At 30.4% G+C, this 17,887-nt stretch overlaps 3 protein-coding genes across 6 annotated transcripts; 2 read left to right on the top strand and 1 right to left on the bottom strand.

Moving 5' to 3' along the window:
• The first annotated feature begins 1,554 nt into the window (after positions 1-1,554).
• On the top strand, positions 1,555-3,699 carry LOC113516611 (protein crossbronx homolog). 2 transcript variants are annotated; one of them, XM_026901040.3, is made up of 5 exons: positions 1,555-1,891; positions 2,027-2,091; positions 2,180-2,280; positions 2,357-2,544; positions 3,140-3,699. In XM_026901040.3, exons 2-5 carry the CDS (start codon positions 2,031-2,033, stop codon positions 3,390-3,392), a joined length of 603 nt encoding a protein of 200 aa, XP_026756841.1. In that variant the 5' UTR covers positions 1,555-1,891; positions 2,027-2,030; the 3' UTR covers positions 3,393-3,699. The 2 variants fall into 2 exon arrangements, with proteins under 2 accessions (XP_026756841.1, XP_052755529.1); XM_052899569.1 differs by having other exon boundaries at positions 1,556-1,875.
• On the bottom strand, positions 3,406-5,428 carry LOC113516612 (UPF0598 protein CG30010). 2 transcript variants are annotated; one of them, XM_052899570.1, is made up of 3 exons: positions 4,886-5,428; positions 4,675-4,801; positions 3,406-4,204 (listed from the first exon to the last, which is right to left on the bottom strand). In XM_052899570.1, the coding sequence occupies exons 2-3, from the start codon at positions 4,786-4,788 to the stop codon at positions 3,692-3,694; spliced, it is 627 nt and encodes a 208-aa protein (XP_052755530.1). In that variant the 5' UTR covers positions 4,789-4,801; positions 4,886-5,428; the 3' UTR covers positions 3,406-3,691. The 2 variants fall into 2 exon arrangements, with proteins under 2 accessions (XP_052755530.1, XP_026756842.2); XM_026901041.3 differs by having other exon boundaries at positions 4,675-5,423.
• Positions 5,429-6,809: 1,381 nt separating this feature from the next.
• On the top strand, positions 6,810-16,822 carry LOC113516610 (katanin p80 WD40 repeat-containing subunit B1). 2 transcript variants are annotated; one of them, XM_026901037.3, is made up of 16 exons: positions 6,810-7,095; positions 7,180-7,310; positions 8,268-8,601; positions 8,763-8,961; positions 10,322-10,472; positions 10,564-10,738; positions 10,823-10,900; positions 11,058-11,114; positions 11,534-11,779; positions 12,174-12,317; positions 12,428-12,530; positions 12,867-12,975; positions 13,463-13,609; positions 13,838-13,950; positions 14,532-14,606; positions 15,019-16,822. In XM_026901037.3, exons 1-16 carry the CDS (start codon positions 7,065-7,067, stop codon positions 15,272-15,274), a joined length of 2,349 nt encoding a protein of 782 aa, XP_026756838.2. In that variant the 5' UTR covers positions 6,810-7,064; the 3' UTR covers positions 15,275-16,822. The 2 variants fall into 2 exon arrangements, with proteins under 2 accessions (XP_026756838.2, XP_026756837.2); XM_026901036.3 differs by having other exon boundaries at positions 6,811-7,095; positions 10,823-10,957.
• The last annotated feature ends 1,065 nt before the right edge of the window (positions 16,823-17,887 follow it).

The raw sequence follows: 17,887 nt of genomic DNA on the forward strand, positions 1-17,887 counted from the left end.
AGTTTATCCCATTATTTGTGACATAAGACAAAGTCTTTATCTTTGCATGTTGAGAGGGTATTCCGTTTCTTTTGCCTGGTTACCAGGACACAGTGGTATTAGCGGCAATGACAAAGCTGACCTTATTGCAAGAGAGGCTGTAACTTGTGGTGATATGTATCCGTATCATAATTACTGTAGTGACCTAGCTTGTCTCCCAAAAATATATTTAAGGTATGCCTGGAAGGAATATTGGGAAAAAACAAGTACAATAAAAGGAAGATTTTATCGCCTTATACAACCCGATATTCCTTTCAAACCATGGTTTTGTAAATTAAAGCTTGGAAAGACCGCAACAACTATTATAACTCGTATGCGTCTAGGTCACGTATGCACACCTTCTCATTTATACAAGCTTGGTATTGTACAAAGTTCGTCGTGTAATTGCGGTGCTGAAGTGGCGGACTTGAATCATATATTCTTCTCATGTTCTAAATTTGACCACACCTCCCTTTTTAATCATCTCCGATCCATCCGTGTTCCATTCCCAACTTCTATTCTTACTCTACTTTCTTCCAATGATCCTATTATCTATAAAATACTATCTTCATATATATATGATAACAATATTAAGATTTAGTTATATTACATGAATACATTTATAGTTGCATCAATTGCTTTTCCAATATATTTATAAGTATATTCTCATATGTACAAGTATATCCTTCATATCCTATAAATATCCTAGACCTAATCCTTATCCTTTCTAAATTCGTTTGTGTTAGGTTTTTTTATTACTATTATCGTTTCCCCGTTTTGTTCTTGGCAAAATACCCTAATATCGGGGTGAACGCCACAAAAAAAAAAAAAAAAAAAAAAAACTAAATCTGTCAAATACACATATAGCTATCAGTCTTGCGCAATTTACAAATATAGCTTTTAATGTATAAATTTGGTCAGAAAACATCATGCCAACGTTTAGTTAAATGATGAAATCGCAATAGTGCGAATTTAACTAACAAGAAAACTGTCAAATGCGATACAAATGGCTGCCATCTAAACTATTCGTGAAACAGTTTTAGTTTTGTATATTATATTTCTTTTTATTTTGACCTGGGAATTACGAATATATAATAGTTAATATTGACTCTATTACGATGTCTACTCTAAAAATTAATCAAATATTACGGAAAGTAATAAAAACTTGTATTTACTATCAATAATATTACGAAATTGAAATCTCAAAGTGATATTATATAAAATAATAAAAATATTTAAGAATGTTATCCTTTGTTTTATTTTTCCTAAAAAATGTTGATAAGAACGTACAATTTGACATATAATTAATAGATTTCTTTTATCACACGATTCGCGTTCCGGTAAGAAATATTTACATTTTATTAATATCGAAAAAAAAAAATATAACTATTGTATCATTATAACCCTATTTGTTTCCATTTTGAACATCAAGCTAGCCAACATAACGAAAAAAAGGAGGATTTTGATTAGTTTGGCAAAATATTCCTCACCAAGTCGGTTTACGTGACTTATATGAAGTGCGATCTCTTTTACCTTTGTTTTTATATACTCTGATATCTATCCATCGTTTGCACTTTCTTTTTTATATATTTATTATTATTTTTTTATTTCTTCACTGTTTTTTCATACCTAAATCTCTTTAATCTGTTTATTTAACATTACAGCAACAAGGAATTTAAAATGGATATACTAATAAGATAATAATTCAGTGTTTCTTCCTTATTTTGAAGTATATTGTTATTAATTACTGATAGAATAAAATTAATTGAAAATGAGTGACGAAACAAATAGTAATAATAAAGAAATAAGAGAGTTATATTCTATGTTTCACCAAGAATACATTATAATGGCAGAATAGTATGTGATTTTTATGGTATTGTTTAACTTGTAATTGAGATCTTTATGAATATTTATACGTCTCACTTTACTACATGTATAATTATAAATGTAGTAAACAGATGTTTTTATAGTAATTTTTTGATTAAAAATAACTATTAATTAATTTCAGTCGAATGTTGCAAACTGAAAACTTACAAGGCGTTTATGTTATACCATCATATGAAAACTCATTCTGTAAGTAATATTTTCCAGAGTTATTTGGTATTTTTCTATTATATTTATTTTTAATTAGGCCCTTGATTACATCTTTTTATATTTTCAGTATGGTATGGTGTAATTTTTATTAGAGCTGGCTATTATGAAGGCGGTATTTTTAGATTTACTCTGACATTACCAGATAAGTTTCCAGATGATGATGTTCCTGTTAGTATAAAAAATAATGTCTGGTATTTAATTTTATATACCTATTGTATTCTCTAATATCAATATGCATTTACAGGCTATAACATTTGTATCAAACCTATATCATCCAGCCGTAGAGCCTAATACAGGAGTTCTACATTTAAATGAAGTATTTCCACAATGGGATCGAAAACGTAATCATATTTGGCAACTTTTAAAATACATACACTGGATATTTCATAATTTAAACATTAAAGCCCCAGCTAATGTAGAGGCTTCAGTATCGTAAGTTGAATCACATTATCATTTATTTAATATTATTTTAAACACAGCTTTAAATGATCAAGATATGTTAGTTAACCACAATTTATAATATTAATAAAATTTTGCTGCTTTAGTTTTATACTATAAGATATTTGTTAATTTGCTCAAAAATATTGGATGGGATTAATATAATAGTGATAACTGTCACTTATAAACAAAAGTTACTGGAATATGAAGAACACACTATATTGCTTATGGTACTCTACTAGTTTTTCTATTCCTGAGAACTAAGATGTTATTCTGCAATAAAATCAACTGAATCAAAGATGCAACAATCAAGCAGACTGTAGTGGCAGGAACACAATACTGTGAGATAATATCCATGCAACTCTGTATATAACAGGACTCACTAGTAATGAAACTTAATAAATTGGGGTAAAATTTAGCTTATGATGTATTTCATTTTCGTGAAATAACTGTGATGATTATATATCTGTACCTTTTTTATCAGATCACTGGGCCCCTTTTCCAGTGCATAAAATTGTTTTTTTCTTTACACATAAGTTCTTCTTTATATTCAATATATATGATAATTATAAAAAAAATATATTTTTAGGTACAAAACTAATAGAAAATCATTTATAGACAAGGTGAAAGAGTGTGTAGCATCAAGTATTGATCATATTTATGATGACCCACCAACTGATGATAAACATTACATAACTTTTAAACCATATGATCCAGAAGTTCATGATACTGCCAAAAATGTTATGCTTAGACCACCAAAACCAAATGAAGGACTTGGACAAGGAATATCTTGGGTACAAGCAGGATCATACCAACCTTTTTCTAAAGAGGAAACAGCATAAATGATAAACAATATTGCTCTAACATACTTTATTTAGTTAATTTGCCATATGAGGTACCTGTGATAAAATAAAATTACAACAAAAGAATGTGAAAAGTTAACATGTCTATATTTTCTCTTTAATTTGGCATCAAATTTCATCAATCACATTCTAGTTTATTTGTTATTCTTACAAATAATAATATTTAATCAGTACCTATAATAACACATTCAATAAATAAATATAACATAATAGATTAATGTGTAATATAAATATCTTGAACTAATATTATCTTCTTTAAATTTTTAAATATAAGTATATTAATCAGGATTTGTTCTTATTTTCACCTTGAATTTTTCAACATTTTCTTGAAACCAACTATTATCTAATTCATAAGTTTTATTGTTCCAATAAAAATGTGTTGGTGATATACCATCACTATTGTTAAACCTAAAATGTTTACTGAGTTCTATAGCAAGTTTCGATCGTATCAGTCCAATTCCTCCATATTTATCATCTGCAGGATGATAGACTCTGCCTGTGTTTGGTAACATGTATATTTTTTCAGGTATAAATGGTGTTTTTAATAAATCACCAGCATAACCATATGTCAAAAAATCTATTTCATTTTTATTAATTAAGTGAGTATAAACTATTGGTACATCATCACATCGTATATAATTCCGTTCTCTTCCACATAATGATAAGAATGGAAATTCCACTTCATATCTTCCAGTAGTATTTAATTTAATTCTCTTGAAGAAAAATTCCAAAAATTTCTTTTCTTTGTAACATGAAGTAAAATTTTTCATTTTTGAATCATCCAAAAATAACTAGAAAAAAACAATACTTGAATTTTATTTGGACACAATTGCTTTAAAAAAAAAATTGTCTGAGATATAACATGTAAATAGATAAGTACATAGTTGTACTCGAATTAAGTATTAAAAACCAGAATATACTCATTTACATAAGCATAATTGACGCCAGGTGTGTAACTATAGCAAATATTTTTATTTTTATATCCTAATGATTAGTTTTTCAAGCCTAAAAAGAGAGGTACCTAGGGCAAAATTTAAAACTATTTCTAAATACAAGTATAAAGTAACTCAAACATGATTAATAACAGAAAATAAAAACAAGGTCAATGGTAGTATTCTCAGTTTAAAAGAATATTGTTTTTATAAAATTTTTGAATGCATGTTAAATTTTCAATGCATGTTAGATATATTAGATTCAAATTCTTAAAGGTATGAAAAATAAACCGAGGTCGATAAAACTTCTAGGTGAAAGGATCTCTTACCATTCCTTGATGATCGATGTAGTAGAAATATTCTCTAATATTTGGAATTGGCTCTTGACCCTGTTTATAATTTAGTAATCTACTTTGTAAAACTAAACGTTTCATTAAATTCATCCGTTGACACAAGCTGTAAAACATTATTTTCATTTTATTAACAGGTCCTTAGTTCCTTATTTATTTAAATTTTATTTAGGTATAAAAAAAATTAAACGTAAATAAACTTTGATTTTGATCAAAGGTCAAAACAAAACAAATCACAGAGTAAGTGCAATCACTACGTTATAAGAGTTAGCAGAGGCTTTATATCAACGGAACCTAGGAATTAAAATGTATGTTACTTTATCGAAGTAACAAAATGAAAATTGTAAAAAAAAATTAAGAAAATGGATATCCATAGTGTTGTACGACTATCAAAATAACTCCGTACAAAATATCGATATCAATAGTTGCCATAAAAAAAACCTATCTATTTCATAATATAAACTATTATCTAAATAGTTTAGTTATTCTATTGTGTTCTACTACAATTTTAAATGTAATTGTTTTAACAGTTGAGTAATATAAACTCTTTGGTGCATTAAACAACAGTTGGAAATATGTCTCTTTATGTCCTCCGTTAAGAAGAACAGTGTTAGGAGCCAACTCGCCTGTACCCAGATTGTGTAGGATTCTGAATGCTCACAGCGATCAAATTGACATCAATTTTGGACCCACCAACAGCAGTACAGCTTATTGCGGAAAATCTTAGACATAAGTTCATAATTATTATTCAGATAATCTTACTGTTATTGTTAATGATTTATTAAATGTTATAATAGTGCACGTGGTGTTCGCGTATAAAAGATTTTTACATTAGGCAAAATTATTTTTTGTGTTATTAAGTTGCATGTAAAATGTAAAAGTTGTATGTGAACCTTATTAAATAAATAAATAAATAAATATTATGGCAAGTCAAACAGCATCTAAAAAAAAAATACGTATTCATTTGTAGAATTCTGAAGAATGTATATGTATTATAATATTTAAAAGTATAATTAATAATAAGATTAATAGCTCTATTTATAATTATAATATTCTTACAATAACATATAACTATATAAAAAATAATTTTAGTTACATATAATATGACTAAAATTATTTCTATTTTAAAAGATAACATTTTATCCGGAAACCGCGTACTTAAAGTATAAATAATTATTCAACCATAATTTTAAAATTACGATGATAATACTTATGTACTATTTATATTCTTATCATTATTTATAATTTATTTCAGTTTATATCAATAAATAATATAAACCATGGTAAAAACAATACTAATAAATTTTACTTAATTTTATAAGTTCATCAAAATTAATAATACAGCATAGAAATTAATTAACTACATAATATATACAAACTTTAGTTATATTTAACTGTATTAATTATAATTATTGTTTACTCATTGTTTCAAATCAATTGAAAATTGAGCTAAGTTAATCACACTGAATACAAATTAATAGATTTTTATGTATTATTACGTAATTTATCAATACACATATTAGTTATATTAATATTTTAAAGAAAAACTGTTAATAATAGCTGTTTTTGAAACGGTGCTATCACTTTGACTGTCATGATTACTAATTAAGATAGCCATGCTCAGCCATAACTAAAATTGGTTTCACAATTTGGTAACATAGCTGTATAGAAGAACGTCATTCCAACAACGGTGTTTTAACTATGGCAGGCCTAGCACAGAGTACTTTTTTATAGGTACATCTTAAGAATGAACTGCAGGAATGTTGGTGACATGACAATTAACAGAAGAATAATTGAAAATGATGTCACAGATTGAAAATAGTCATTTAAAGAACAAGAACTAATACGAAAATATTGGCACTCAAATGATTTTTTTGCACAAGTTAATATACCTACCATGAATTAAAAAAGTAAATGTATCTTTCGTTCTTTTTTTCTTATTATAGCAACGTAAGAAAATAAAAGAATATATAAGAAAGTAAAAGCAGTAAATCATATAATTTACTGCTATTATTTTATCTATAAGTGAAAGTGATTGACACTGACATTGTGTCAGTAATAGTGACAGTTGTTGTCTGTCGTTCATTCGCTCATTTACACCTACTTACAGTTTAGTTTCCCAAAAATCATAACCAAATTATCAAATAATAATCGCAACTTTAAACAAATTATTTAAAATATCAATGTTCTCTACTAAAAAATAAATGTGTACTTAATAAAATAAGACGCTATAATTATTTTCGAAATTACGTAGTTATAATATTTTATAGGTTTCTAGTTTTCACCATATTTAGTGCTTGATTCAAATCCATACAAGGTTACACAGTTCCACTTGGAATGGCTATACGTATCTTAAATTAATAAATGCAATGGAATCCATTCGTAGATCATGGAAATTGCGTATGTATTTAACTTTGAAAATTCAGACAATGTACAGTAGTAATCAGGCAAGAACGTTTAAAAATTATTTTTTCGTTTTTACAGAAGAATTTGTTGCCCACAAAGCAAATGTCAATTGCTTGGCAATGGGACACAAATCAAATCAAGTCTTGGCGACTGGAGGTGACGATAAAAAAGTTAATTTATGGGCCATTGGCAGACAGAGCTGCTTAATGGTAAGCAATCTAATTAAATTTAATAAGCTTTCATATACTAACTGCAATTCAGGTATTTTATAAATAACTTATTTTTACCCCCAACTTCTCTATATGACTGGAACCCATTGGTTAACTGAAATAAATCAAAGTTACACCCCCAAATACTATGTATAAACCAAATCTTATGATGATTGTTTGAACCATTAAGGTAACCAAGCAGAAACAAACAAACACATTTTCATATTTATAATATTAGCAAGATTTATTTATAATGCCATGTATTTACAACCCATTCTGAAATGCGAGTATATTTGAAAATAAACCAATTTCCTGTCTATTGAGACTATATTTCTGTATCAAAACTTCCCTTTGTGTTTTGTATTTCATACATTCGGATATCATATATGTTACAATCAATGTGTTAAAAACATCACAGTTCACATTATTAACTTTCTTCATAATAAATATTTGTATTGTGCTGGGATTATACTAACAACCATCTGAAGATACATTAATGTAGTAAGCAAATGTAATAGATGATATAATAGTACAAATTTAAAAAAGCATCAAGCAAGCAAGTTTTAGTTGTGGTATCATCTGTAATAAACATGTAAATTATATAATATTTACATATGTAATTTAAGAAATCATTTCATAAAAAAAAATGGATTTCTATTGTGGCAATACCAATTATTTTGATTTAAAAAAGTAAATGAGCTACTAGACTGATTCCAAATGTATATTCTTTTCAAATAAAAAAAAAAGAATTTTCTAAATCAGATGCTGTTATAACAAAATTTACGACCAAATTGGAAACTTTTTTTGAAGACAGTCCAAAATACCACATTACAGTGTAATGCTTAATTGCTTATAATCAGTATAAAATACCTGCGCTGTAATATAGGGAATCTAGATCTAAATATGGGGAAGATATTATACTAATATCCAATAATATTAAAATTGTTTCTTTTTTAGAGTCTAAGTGGTCACACAACTCCAGTAGAATGTGTTTGTTTCGGACATTCTGAAGACTTAGTATGTGCGGGTTCACAAACTGGTGCTTTAAAAATTTGGGATCTGGAAGCAGCTAAATTGTTAAGAACATTCACTGGACATAAAGGGGCAATAAAGTGTATGGATTTCCATCCATATGGGGATTATTTGACAACAGGTTCTTGTGATAGCAACATAAAATTATGGGACACAAGAAAACGAGGCTGTATTGTTACATATTCCAGTCATCGACTTGCTGTTAACAGTCTACAGTTTAGTCCTGATGGACAGTGGATTGCCTCTGCATGTGAAGATGGTTAGTATCTCCATTTGTCTTCCCACTGTATTTCTGGAAATATTGGGTCTCCATATTTTTGTTCCACCTATATGTCCAATAGTCAATAGTAACATGATCTCCATAAAACAGTATAAACAATGTTTTTTAAGCAGATACTGAAATCATAATATATTCAATAGGGCTTGTTAAAGTTTGGGATGTTCGAGTTGGCAAAGTACTGCAGGAGTTTATAGAACATACAGCAGCAGTAACATGCGTAAAATTTCATCCTCATGAGTTTCTCCTGGCCAGTTGTGGATCAGACAAGACTGTTAATTTCTGGGACATGGAAAAGTTTCAATTAGTGTCCAAATTTGAAAAGGATAATACATCAATCAGGTAAATGTGGCACATATCTTTGTAACTGGTTGCAGTTACCATTATTAAATGGTTATTTTATTTATTCTGTTTTAGTATATATAAAATATTAAAATGTAGTATATATAATAAAGTAAAATATTTTTAGTATACATTTAATTTCTTGTAAAATGGCAAGAAAGTTTGAAACTATACTTTCTATATTTATCTCTAAAATATGAGTATTTAGTTTAAGAGACGATTTTAAAGAATATTTCATAATAAGTTTCAAAATCCCAAAAAAATATTGAGAATAGCATATAGCATATCAATGATAGCAGAGCAGAATAATAATAGCCACTTGGATAACAAAATAGCTGGTCTTATGTGATACTAACATGTTTATTCTATTCTGCCATCAATAGGTATAATTTTAATTATCAATACAAAGCCCAAGATATTTACATATCCATTATTATGTGTGCCTTTGATACAGACACAGGTGGTTCTTTTTCTCGAAAAAATAATTTTCTTTTAGTTTTTAGTAATACAAAAAAAAAATCTAAGAAAAAAAATATTTTTATTTCTAGATCCTACTAATGAATACTCACACTGATTTTAAGAATTGCGTTACATTAATTAACATACTGTATATATAGCTTATTTATGTACAGTGGCGTTATCTAGTGACAAGTAACAACAAAGTGGGTAACAACCTGAACAACAAAGCACTAAAATATTTTCGTATACCGATTTATAAGATAATCAGTAGAATATACCGTTGACGTGATATGCTGCAGTGCCATCTAGTGGTAACAGATAATTATATACAAACATAAATTTTTATATATATATAACGAATAAGAAGATTAAAGAAATCCTTTTAATAGAGTCTTTATTTTAACTTTCTTCTTGTGTATTTTCCAAGTCATAAAATTATATATCACTAGCGATCCAGTCCGGTTTCACACGGTTAGATAAATAAGACAAATTCGTACAAACTAGCTTTAATAGGCAAATTTTTAATATTTTGCATTTATTACATATACATTATTATACATGTATAAATGCATGAGAAAAACAAGCAGTGAATGGCAGTAGTGTATTGAAATGTAAGATAGTCAATGAAACATAGGAACAATAGAAAGTTATAGATTGGAGAAAAAAATAATTATAAAAAGAAATATATAAAAGAGGTCCATGTTGTGGACACACTAATAATGTAGCTTTATCTAGATGAAAGCATTTTTAAAATTAGTTAAGAAGTTTTAGATTCTATCCATTACAAACAAACAAACATACAAAAAAATCATATCTTTCGTCTTTATAATATATACACTATTCGTTTGAGTCATAATGCGTATATTTTTCCAACTAGTATTAAATAAAAATATATTTTTAGACATATGGTGTTCAGTGAGGATGGAGCTACACTTTTAGGATGCGGAAATGATGGGTTACATGTGGTTGGATGGGAACCTATACGAACACTAGACACAGTACACTGTCATTGGGGCCAAATCCATGACATCACTGTAGCACAAACACAGCTCGTAAGATCCATTACATTTGAATAGTAAATTGGATATTTTTTTTATGTAAATGTTAAGTATTTATAAATGAATGTTGCTTGAATATTTTTAGATAGCGGGCTCGTTTCATTCGACCTACGTAGTATTATCAGTTGTCGATCTCAATAAAGTATATCCATTTGGAGGGCCCCCTCCAGTGACACCAATTGTGGTAAGGGACCTCTCACCGTTCCAAAAGGGTCATAGTGTACGAAAAAGTTTCTCTAAAGAAAAACCTCCTAAACAAGGTAACGCTTTTCTAAGACAGTTGTAAACATTAAAACATACGACCTCGTGTTGTGGCATTGTATTGTATATTTGTTATATTACAGTTTTGCATAGATCAACGCCTCTTGATGAAAAGACAGCAGAAGAGTCAACTTCTGGGACAGAAGCAGACGAGGATTCAGGTGCTGTTATATCAAATTTTAATGACTACACTGAAATTTTCCGTCCTTCTAGAGCATGTAAGTAGATATGTATAAATGTGATCTGATAGTGTCCCCAAAAATAAAATATAAGTCTATTGGAGATTTGCAAACTGAAACAACTTATATTTATTTTCAGTGACCCGTACGCCTCCTCCAGCTACCAGCTTGTCTTCTGAAGACTATTCTATTTCAAGTAAGACTTCAATATTAATCTATAGATAACATAAGATTAGAATAGTATTAGTAATTTAGTATAAAACAGATGGGATATGTATTTATTTATTCTATTCATTAGTATATTTAAGTATAGGTACATGGTAGACTTAATTCTAAAAGCATGTAGATTATTTAATTAGATTGTCACTTTCAGAGGAAGGATACATACACCAAGTTTACTAGTAGTCAGGTTTAGAGAGAAGGGAATCTAATTATTTTCTCATTTTGGAAAAAATATTTCTATATGAGTTTCATTACCGTACCAAGAATTCGATATAATTCCACACCATTATTATGAATTAGTGATATATATGTACATTATATGGCGAGTGAAACTTCGCTAATTACTAATCTAGCACGATTTATATTACATGTTGATAACACACATGATTTCAGCGCAAGAATCGAGAGTTCAAATGGAACGAGGTATAAGTAGTTCACTACGCGATCTGATGGTGGAGGAGAGGCCGCCGTCAGCCGGCGCCTGTCCATCTCCACCGGCGCCCCGCTCGCCGTCGCCGTCGCACTCGCCGCCGTCGCACTCGCCGCCGCAGCGGCAGCGCTCGGAACACTATTCGCGCATACCCACTTCCACAAAGGAACATTACACAGTATTAGAAAAGAAAACAGACATATTTACAAGTAAGTATAGTCATAACTAGCAGCCAGATTATAATGCTTATAACCACCTTTCATCGGTTATATTTCACCTTAATTGTAATTGTAACAATTATGTTTTTATTATTAAGATAATTTTAAAATTAAGCGCTAACATAGCGCCAAAATTAAAATACTGTTTAGTCATCTAGTACCTCGTATTATTCGACATTGGATTGTATGCCTATATTAATATAAAAAAAAAATAACTTTGCTTATTTTAATTTCAATATGTGATTTATAACAAGATAATATCCCAAGTACATGCATACTAAACGTAAATTCTTATTATTAACGAAATCCTACTGACATGAATAATTATAATAACTAAGTAATATCTCGATATCTAAAGTTTGCTTTCCAAAATGCTTAACCTCAGGGGTGATGGACAGTGCTAAAGAGGATAACACATTCGCAACAACGCAAATATCTGCTATGAGGGATTATGTTGCGAGCCCTCACTCAACAGGCACGCTTAACCGACATAATTCATATAAAGAAACCAAATCTACTACAGAATTATGTAAGTTTAATATTTATACTTTGTATTACAATTAAGAAATTTATTACCATAACCATATTCATATGACTGACATATAGAAATTCTTTTAACATTTTTAATATTTGTTTTAGCAAGCAGCAATCTCCGTCAAAGTAACAGTGAAATATCATTAGGTCCCCCATCATTGGGCCAAAGGTCTCTCTCATTTACTAGAACATCCAGTGACAATACAAGGTAAATTACTGAAACTTACTTTTATTTATAAATTTGTACAGTTTATTGAAATAAAATGTAAATAGTAGATTGAAATATTTACCTTTCCATAGTTCGATCTGATGGGATTTAAAACCACATTTCGCAGTTATCCACAGAATGTATTCTCGGTTACACCACAAAACGAACTCTTGTCCCTTAAAAATATTTCAATTGGCAAATTATTTAACCTTTTTTAATGCCATTACACTTAATCGTTATCTGTTAAATTGAGCTATTGGAACATTATTGTTTTAGTTTTTTAGGGATTCTGAAATGCAGGGTTACGCATTTTAAAATATTTTCTAACTTTTTCAGAAGAAGAGTAGATAGCGTTAATCGAGAACCAGAAAGGGAACAAGAGCCAGAGTTTATTCCATTTGCAACTGACAGACCCGTTGGTTTAGATCTTGAAGAATTTTTACCGGTATGAGTCTACTCCTGTACTATAATTATATATGTCTACTACTGTAGTATACTGTTATACTGTTAGACTAACCACATAAATCGATTTCAGGCAGTCTCGAAATAGCACTAATTATTTCATACTTCTAAGGTGACTCTTATGGCCTATTTCTCTATCAAGACTGCTATATCAAATCAAATAAAGGTCCCTCGGCGGATCCTTATCACAAAGTTTTCCCTTTACGTGTAATTTATTTTCTTCTTATTATTTTTTTACATACATTACATTTGTCTATTTAAATAAACAAGTCTCCCCAAACCCATCATTTTTAGTCGGTAACGCAGCCGATCCACAATCCGATAGACTATCTGATAAACAAGAGTTTGCTTGCTTAGCGAAGAGAGAGGGGACTCAATATGAAAAACGACTTTCTACGTAGAGCACGGGTTGAAATATGGAAATAATTTTGAATATTTTGTGAAATAATGTGTATATTGTTTATGTGCAGCGGGGGCTGGGTGGTGCAGGGGGCGGGCTGCGGAGAGGGGCGCGCGCCCCGCCCGCCGCGCCCAGCGACCAGGAGGTGCTCGGCGTCATGATGCGCGGCCACGACTCCATGATGGCCGTGCTGCTCGCGCGCCAGCGAGCCCTGCAGGTACGTACGTGTGCAGCGCGGCCCCATGATGGTAAACGAACCGAAAAGCAAAAATACAGAAAAATATTCGATACCCGTGGACACTAACATTAATTTATGGTATTGAAGTAATGTCGGTGACATCAATCCGATGTCGCCTTAATATTTACTTAATATTTGCACTTATATTTCATCTATATATTTTTCAATAAAAATTATAATATCTCAAATTTTGATAACTTTTTTTAGATCTTTCATTCTGTACGAGTAAATAAGAATTTAAAGACTGCTTTGGAATCCATTATTGCATTAGAAGACACATCAGTCATATTGGACATTCTCAACGTGATGGCGCATAAACCGTAAGTGAAATCTTGCACATTACTTATTTGATAATAGTTAGTTACATGTGCAGTCTATACTATTAAGGGGAAATTTGATTATTTGTTTGAAATGGATAAACTTAAAAACTACTCAACAGCTTTTAAAAATTCTTTCATCTATAAAGAGTTATATCACCAGCAAGTAATTTCTAGGATAATTACAATAATGTAGTTCCAAGGGTTTAAAAAATTGTCTGTTAAAACTAATATTAAACACTAATTTATCTATCTGCCCGTGCTATGTCGGGGCGGATCACTAGTTGTAAATAGATATTCATAATTCGTATCGTATTTGTATGACATGCGTATACCTAAAGCTTGTTGAGTTTTACTTATGAGACTATCAATTGTGGTTCTTCGAAAAATGTGAAGCGGTTATAGTAATGTCTATAATAGTAACCGCTTACCATCAAGCGTGTCGTATGTTGTATAGTTTTTTTTTTTTTCGTTGTTCTTTTTATAGGTAGGTAAATACCAATAAAAGTGGATTGCAGAGACTTAAATACCTGAGTTTTTAATAAAATAGTTTTTAGTTACCCAAGTTCTTTTTTCATTTTCAGATCATTATGGAATCTAGACATCTGTTTGTTAATGCTGCCCAAAATATACGAGCTATTGCAGAGTAAATATGAATCGTATGTATTAAACGATTTAGTTGTAATTTGCTAATTTGCAGTCACAGTTGATGATATTCGAAAGAGGTTGAGAATTTGCCATAATATAATCTTTTGTGATGTGATTGAAAACAGTCTATATAGATGTGCTTATAAATGTGAATGCGAGTTCAAATCCTGTTATATTGAACAGTCGGTTGATTAAATTTAGTCTAATATATAAAGCCGTTTTTATATTATGAATAGAGTCAGTATGCGGCCCTATTGGTATTACAAGTTTCTACGACATAACATATATGTTTAGACGATGAAATTATGTAGATGAAAAAAAAATAGCAATTTGGTATTTTAGTACGTATTTCGGTTTTGTAGTTTTCATGATTAACGTCGTGCACCTTAGTCGTCATTGAAATAGTCCATGTGTGTGTGTCAGATACATGCAGTGCGGCTGCAACGCGCTGCGGCTGATCGTGCGCAACTTCTCGTCGGTGGTGCGCGCGAACGTGGGCGCGCCGGTGCGGGCGCTGGGCGTGGACATCCCGCGCGAGGAGCGCTACGCCAAGTGCGCGCAGATCCACCGCCTGCTGCTCGACGTGCGCGCCTTCCTGCTCAAGCGGCAGACGCTGCAGGGCCGCCTCGGCGCCGCCTTCCGCGACCTGCACACCCTCATGCAGCAGGGGCTCGACTGACCCACCCCACCACCCCGTCGACCCACCACCCTGCCTCTTCGCCATATCTACTTACCGGCCTACGTACGAAGGTGTATACCCACTATGAACTTCTAAACTGTTTGAAGCTGTACTGAACTGTGCAAAATCACCAATTAACGATTTGTACACGATTGGAATTGCACAGTGAAAAATTGCGTAAATATTGGTGTTATTTACGAAGAGGCACACTAGCTAGTTTGCGTTTGAACGAGATTCAGTGTAGATTTGTGTGCGACGCAATCTTTTATTATCGGCGGCGAATTAGGTGAAAGATGCGAGTATCGTCACGATATCCATGAGTATATATGGATATATAGAGTGCAATTAGATTTTAAATATACAGTAAACTATGCCTAAAACTGTTTAACAGTCTTAAAATGTGCTAACCCCCCTACACCGCACCGCATTCATCGCCCTTGCATAAACTGTCAATCGATGATCTGCATACCTCCCACCACCACTTCGGTAAACAAGGTCTTGCTCAGATTCTAATATACAGTCAATTTAATAAATTACTGTCTGTAGTAGTCATGCATAATACACAATAATAAATTTGGAATTTGATCTGTAGAGATACAAATGAAATACCAAATTGAATAGAGCTTACTTCATTAGCATTAATAATATTTTTTCTTATTATAACATGGTGTGTTATTACACTAAGAAAAAAAATTATAGAATATTATATAGTAATCATCTAACAATGTAAAATTTTATTCTACGTGCACATAATGAGAATAAATAACAATATAATTTTATTAATTTCTTATTATTAGTTTTGGATGAATTTGTTATTACAAAATGGTATCTTATCAGTGTGATATGTAATTTTTACATGACACTAATTAGGGAAAGTTGTTCAGTTTCTTGAATACTAAAGTTCTGTATTATATAGCTTTCATTTATTATTAAATAGATAAAATAAAAACTTTACTTGATCATTATGTCTCTGAGGATAAAATTAACCTTTTTATCATAGTCACCCTACAACTTTTTACCACAATTTTGCACAAGATCATATGATGGCATGACAAATAATGTGTTAATCTATTGTAAAATATGTTTATTCACTTGTTCTGACTACCTTATTGTTATTGATTTAAAATAAGTAAAAATGAGACATACTTACAATACACATACTGTGAGTGCAACATTATTTATTTGATTATACAACATGGATTATAATAAATTCAAAAAATATATGTAAGACCTGCGCAGATGACGGAAAATATTGAGTATTATTAAATATATCATAGTACCTACTATTTATAATAAAAACAAATAGTATCCATAATAATCACACGAGTTTAAGTCAAAATGTCCAACTAATTACCCAATAGACCGACCCTCATCTGCACAGATCAATAAGAAAAGCTTATACAATTTATCAAAATCCTAAAGTAACATGGCAAATTAAAACAGACTGATCTAATTTAAAAAAAAAAATCTTTATATAATTTAATTTTATAATTAATAGTTTAACATATTAAATATATATTAAAATAAAATTTTGCTTATATTATTTTAGACGGCATCTTTTACTCAAATTCAAATTTATATTCTGTTTATTATCTGCCAGTCGCCTTGTCGAATACAAGATTATTATATCTACTTGAACCTTCTGAGTGCTTACTTTAATGATATATCAGATTTTTTTTAATTGCCTACTGCAACTTTTATACCATGAAGGTTCAAAAAGCACACAACCCGTCTGTTGGCAATCGATCACCGCAACCTATGGACGCCTGCAACAATAGGAATGTTACGTACTCGTTGCCGACTTTGAAGAAACTAATATAGGGTATTTTTTTATAAAAATAGGATAATTTTACTGAATCTCATACTGTAGTCCCTAGGGGAAACCTCGTCAGAGAACTCATTCCACAGCCTGAGATTGCGTGGGAAAAAATTCTTTTGAAACCGCACTATAGGTGACCATTTAGGTTCAAGTGTGTGAGGGTAACTCCTTGTCAATGTCGAGTGATACAATGATAATAAGTGGCCGTGGGTATCATTTCAAACAATTACTCAATAAATACATTATTACACAGTAAATAGACACAATTGTCAGGACAAGAGTTATATGATATAAAAATGTTTGAAAAACATCACCCGTGCATAGCTAGGGTGGCCAGCTAGTATAGAATAAAATTTTAAATATATTTACGTGATTTGCCTTAGAAATATTTAAAAAATCAAATACAATAGAATGTTGCCGATTTGAAGCTGGCATTAGAGTCACAACAAGTGCTACAAAGTTTAAAGGTTAAGGTTCAGTTAAAATATCTGAAATATTCGCAATTTATCTGATGTATTTACAGTAGAATCATAAAAATAATAACTACTTATAACAAAGTTCACTTAAAAAAATATTTATTTAATCTTCTCACCATTGGGTGAGCTACATGCTCGTTTGCCTCCTGTATTATAAAAAAAGCCCAAATTTTTATCCTTATAGGCTTTTTATATATCATCAAATTAATTTTTCAGTACTAGTGTTCTAGAAAAAGCTTACTTCAATTAAGCTAACATACCTACAGCAAAATAGTTATTCTAAAGATGAGTTTCAAAATGATTTAATTTTGTGAGATT

This window comes from Galleria mellonella, unplaced genomic scaffold, assembly GCF_026898425.1.
Source record: "Galleria mellonella isolate WM207_F2 unplaced genomic scaffold, CSIRO_AGI_GalMel_v1 utg588, whole genome shotgun sequence".
Lineage (NCBI taxonomy): Eukaryota > Metazoa > Arthropoda > Insecta > Lepidoptera > Pyralidae > Galleria > Galleria mellonella.

Bases quoted from the DNA above. Each gene is read 5' to 3' on its own strand.
- LOC113516611 (XM_052899569.1), top strand. From the start codon at position 1,790: ATGAGTGACGAAACAAATAGTAATAATAAAGAAATAAGAGAGTTATAT. The intron at 2,092-2,179 runs GTAAGTAATATT...TTATATTTTCAG, and splicing joins ATCATATGAAAACTCATTCT to TATGGTATGGTGTAATTTTT. The intron at 2,281-2,356 runs GTTAGTATAAAA...ATGCATTTACAG, and splicing joins TTCCAGATGATGATGTTCCT to GCTATAACATTTGTATCAAA.
- LOC113516612 (XM_026901041.3), bottom strand. From the start codon at position 4,821: ATGAAAATAATGTTTTACAGCTTGTGTCAACGGATGAATTTAATGAAA. The intron at 4,205-4,674 runs GTAAGAGATCCT...GTTTTTTTCTAG, and splicing joins ACATCGATCATCAAGGAATG to TTATTTTTGGATGATTCAAA.
- LOC113516610 (XM_026901036.3), top strand. From the start codon at position 7,065: ATGGAATCCATTCGTAGATCATGGAAATTGC. The intron at 10,473-10,563 runs GTAAGATCCATT...GAATATTTTTAG, and splicing joins CTGTAGCACAAACACAGCTC to ATAGCGGGCTCGTTTCATTC. The intron at 14,607-15,018 runs GTATGTATTAAA...TGTGTGTGTCAG, and splicing joins TTGCAGAGTAAATATGAATC to ATACATGCAGTGCGGCTGCA.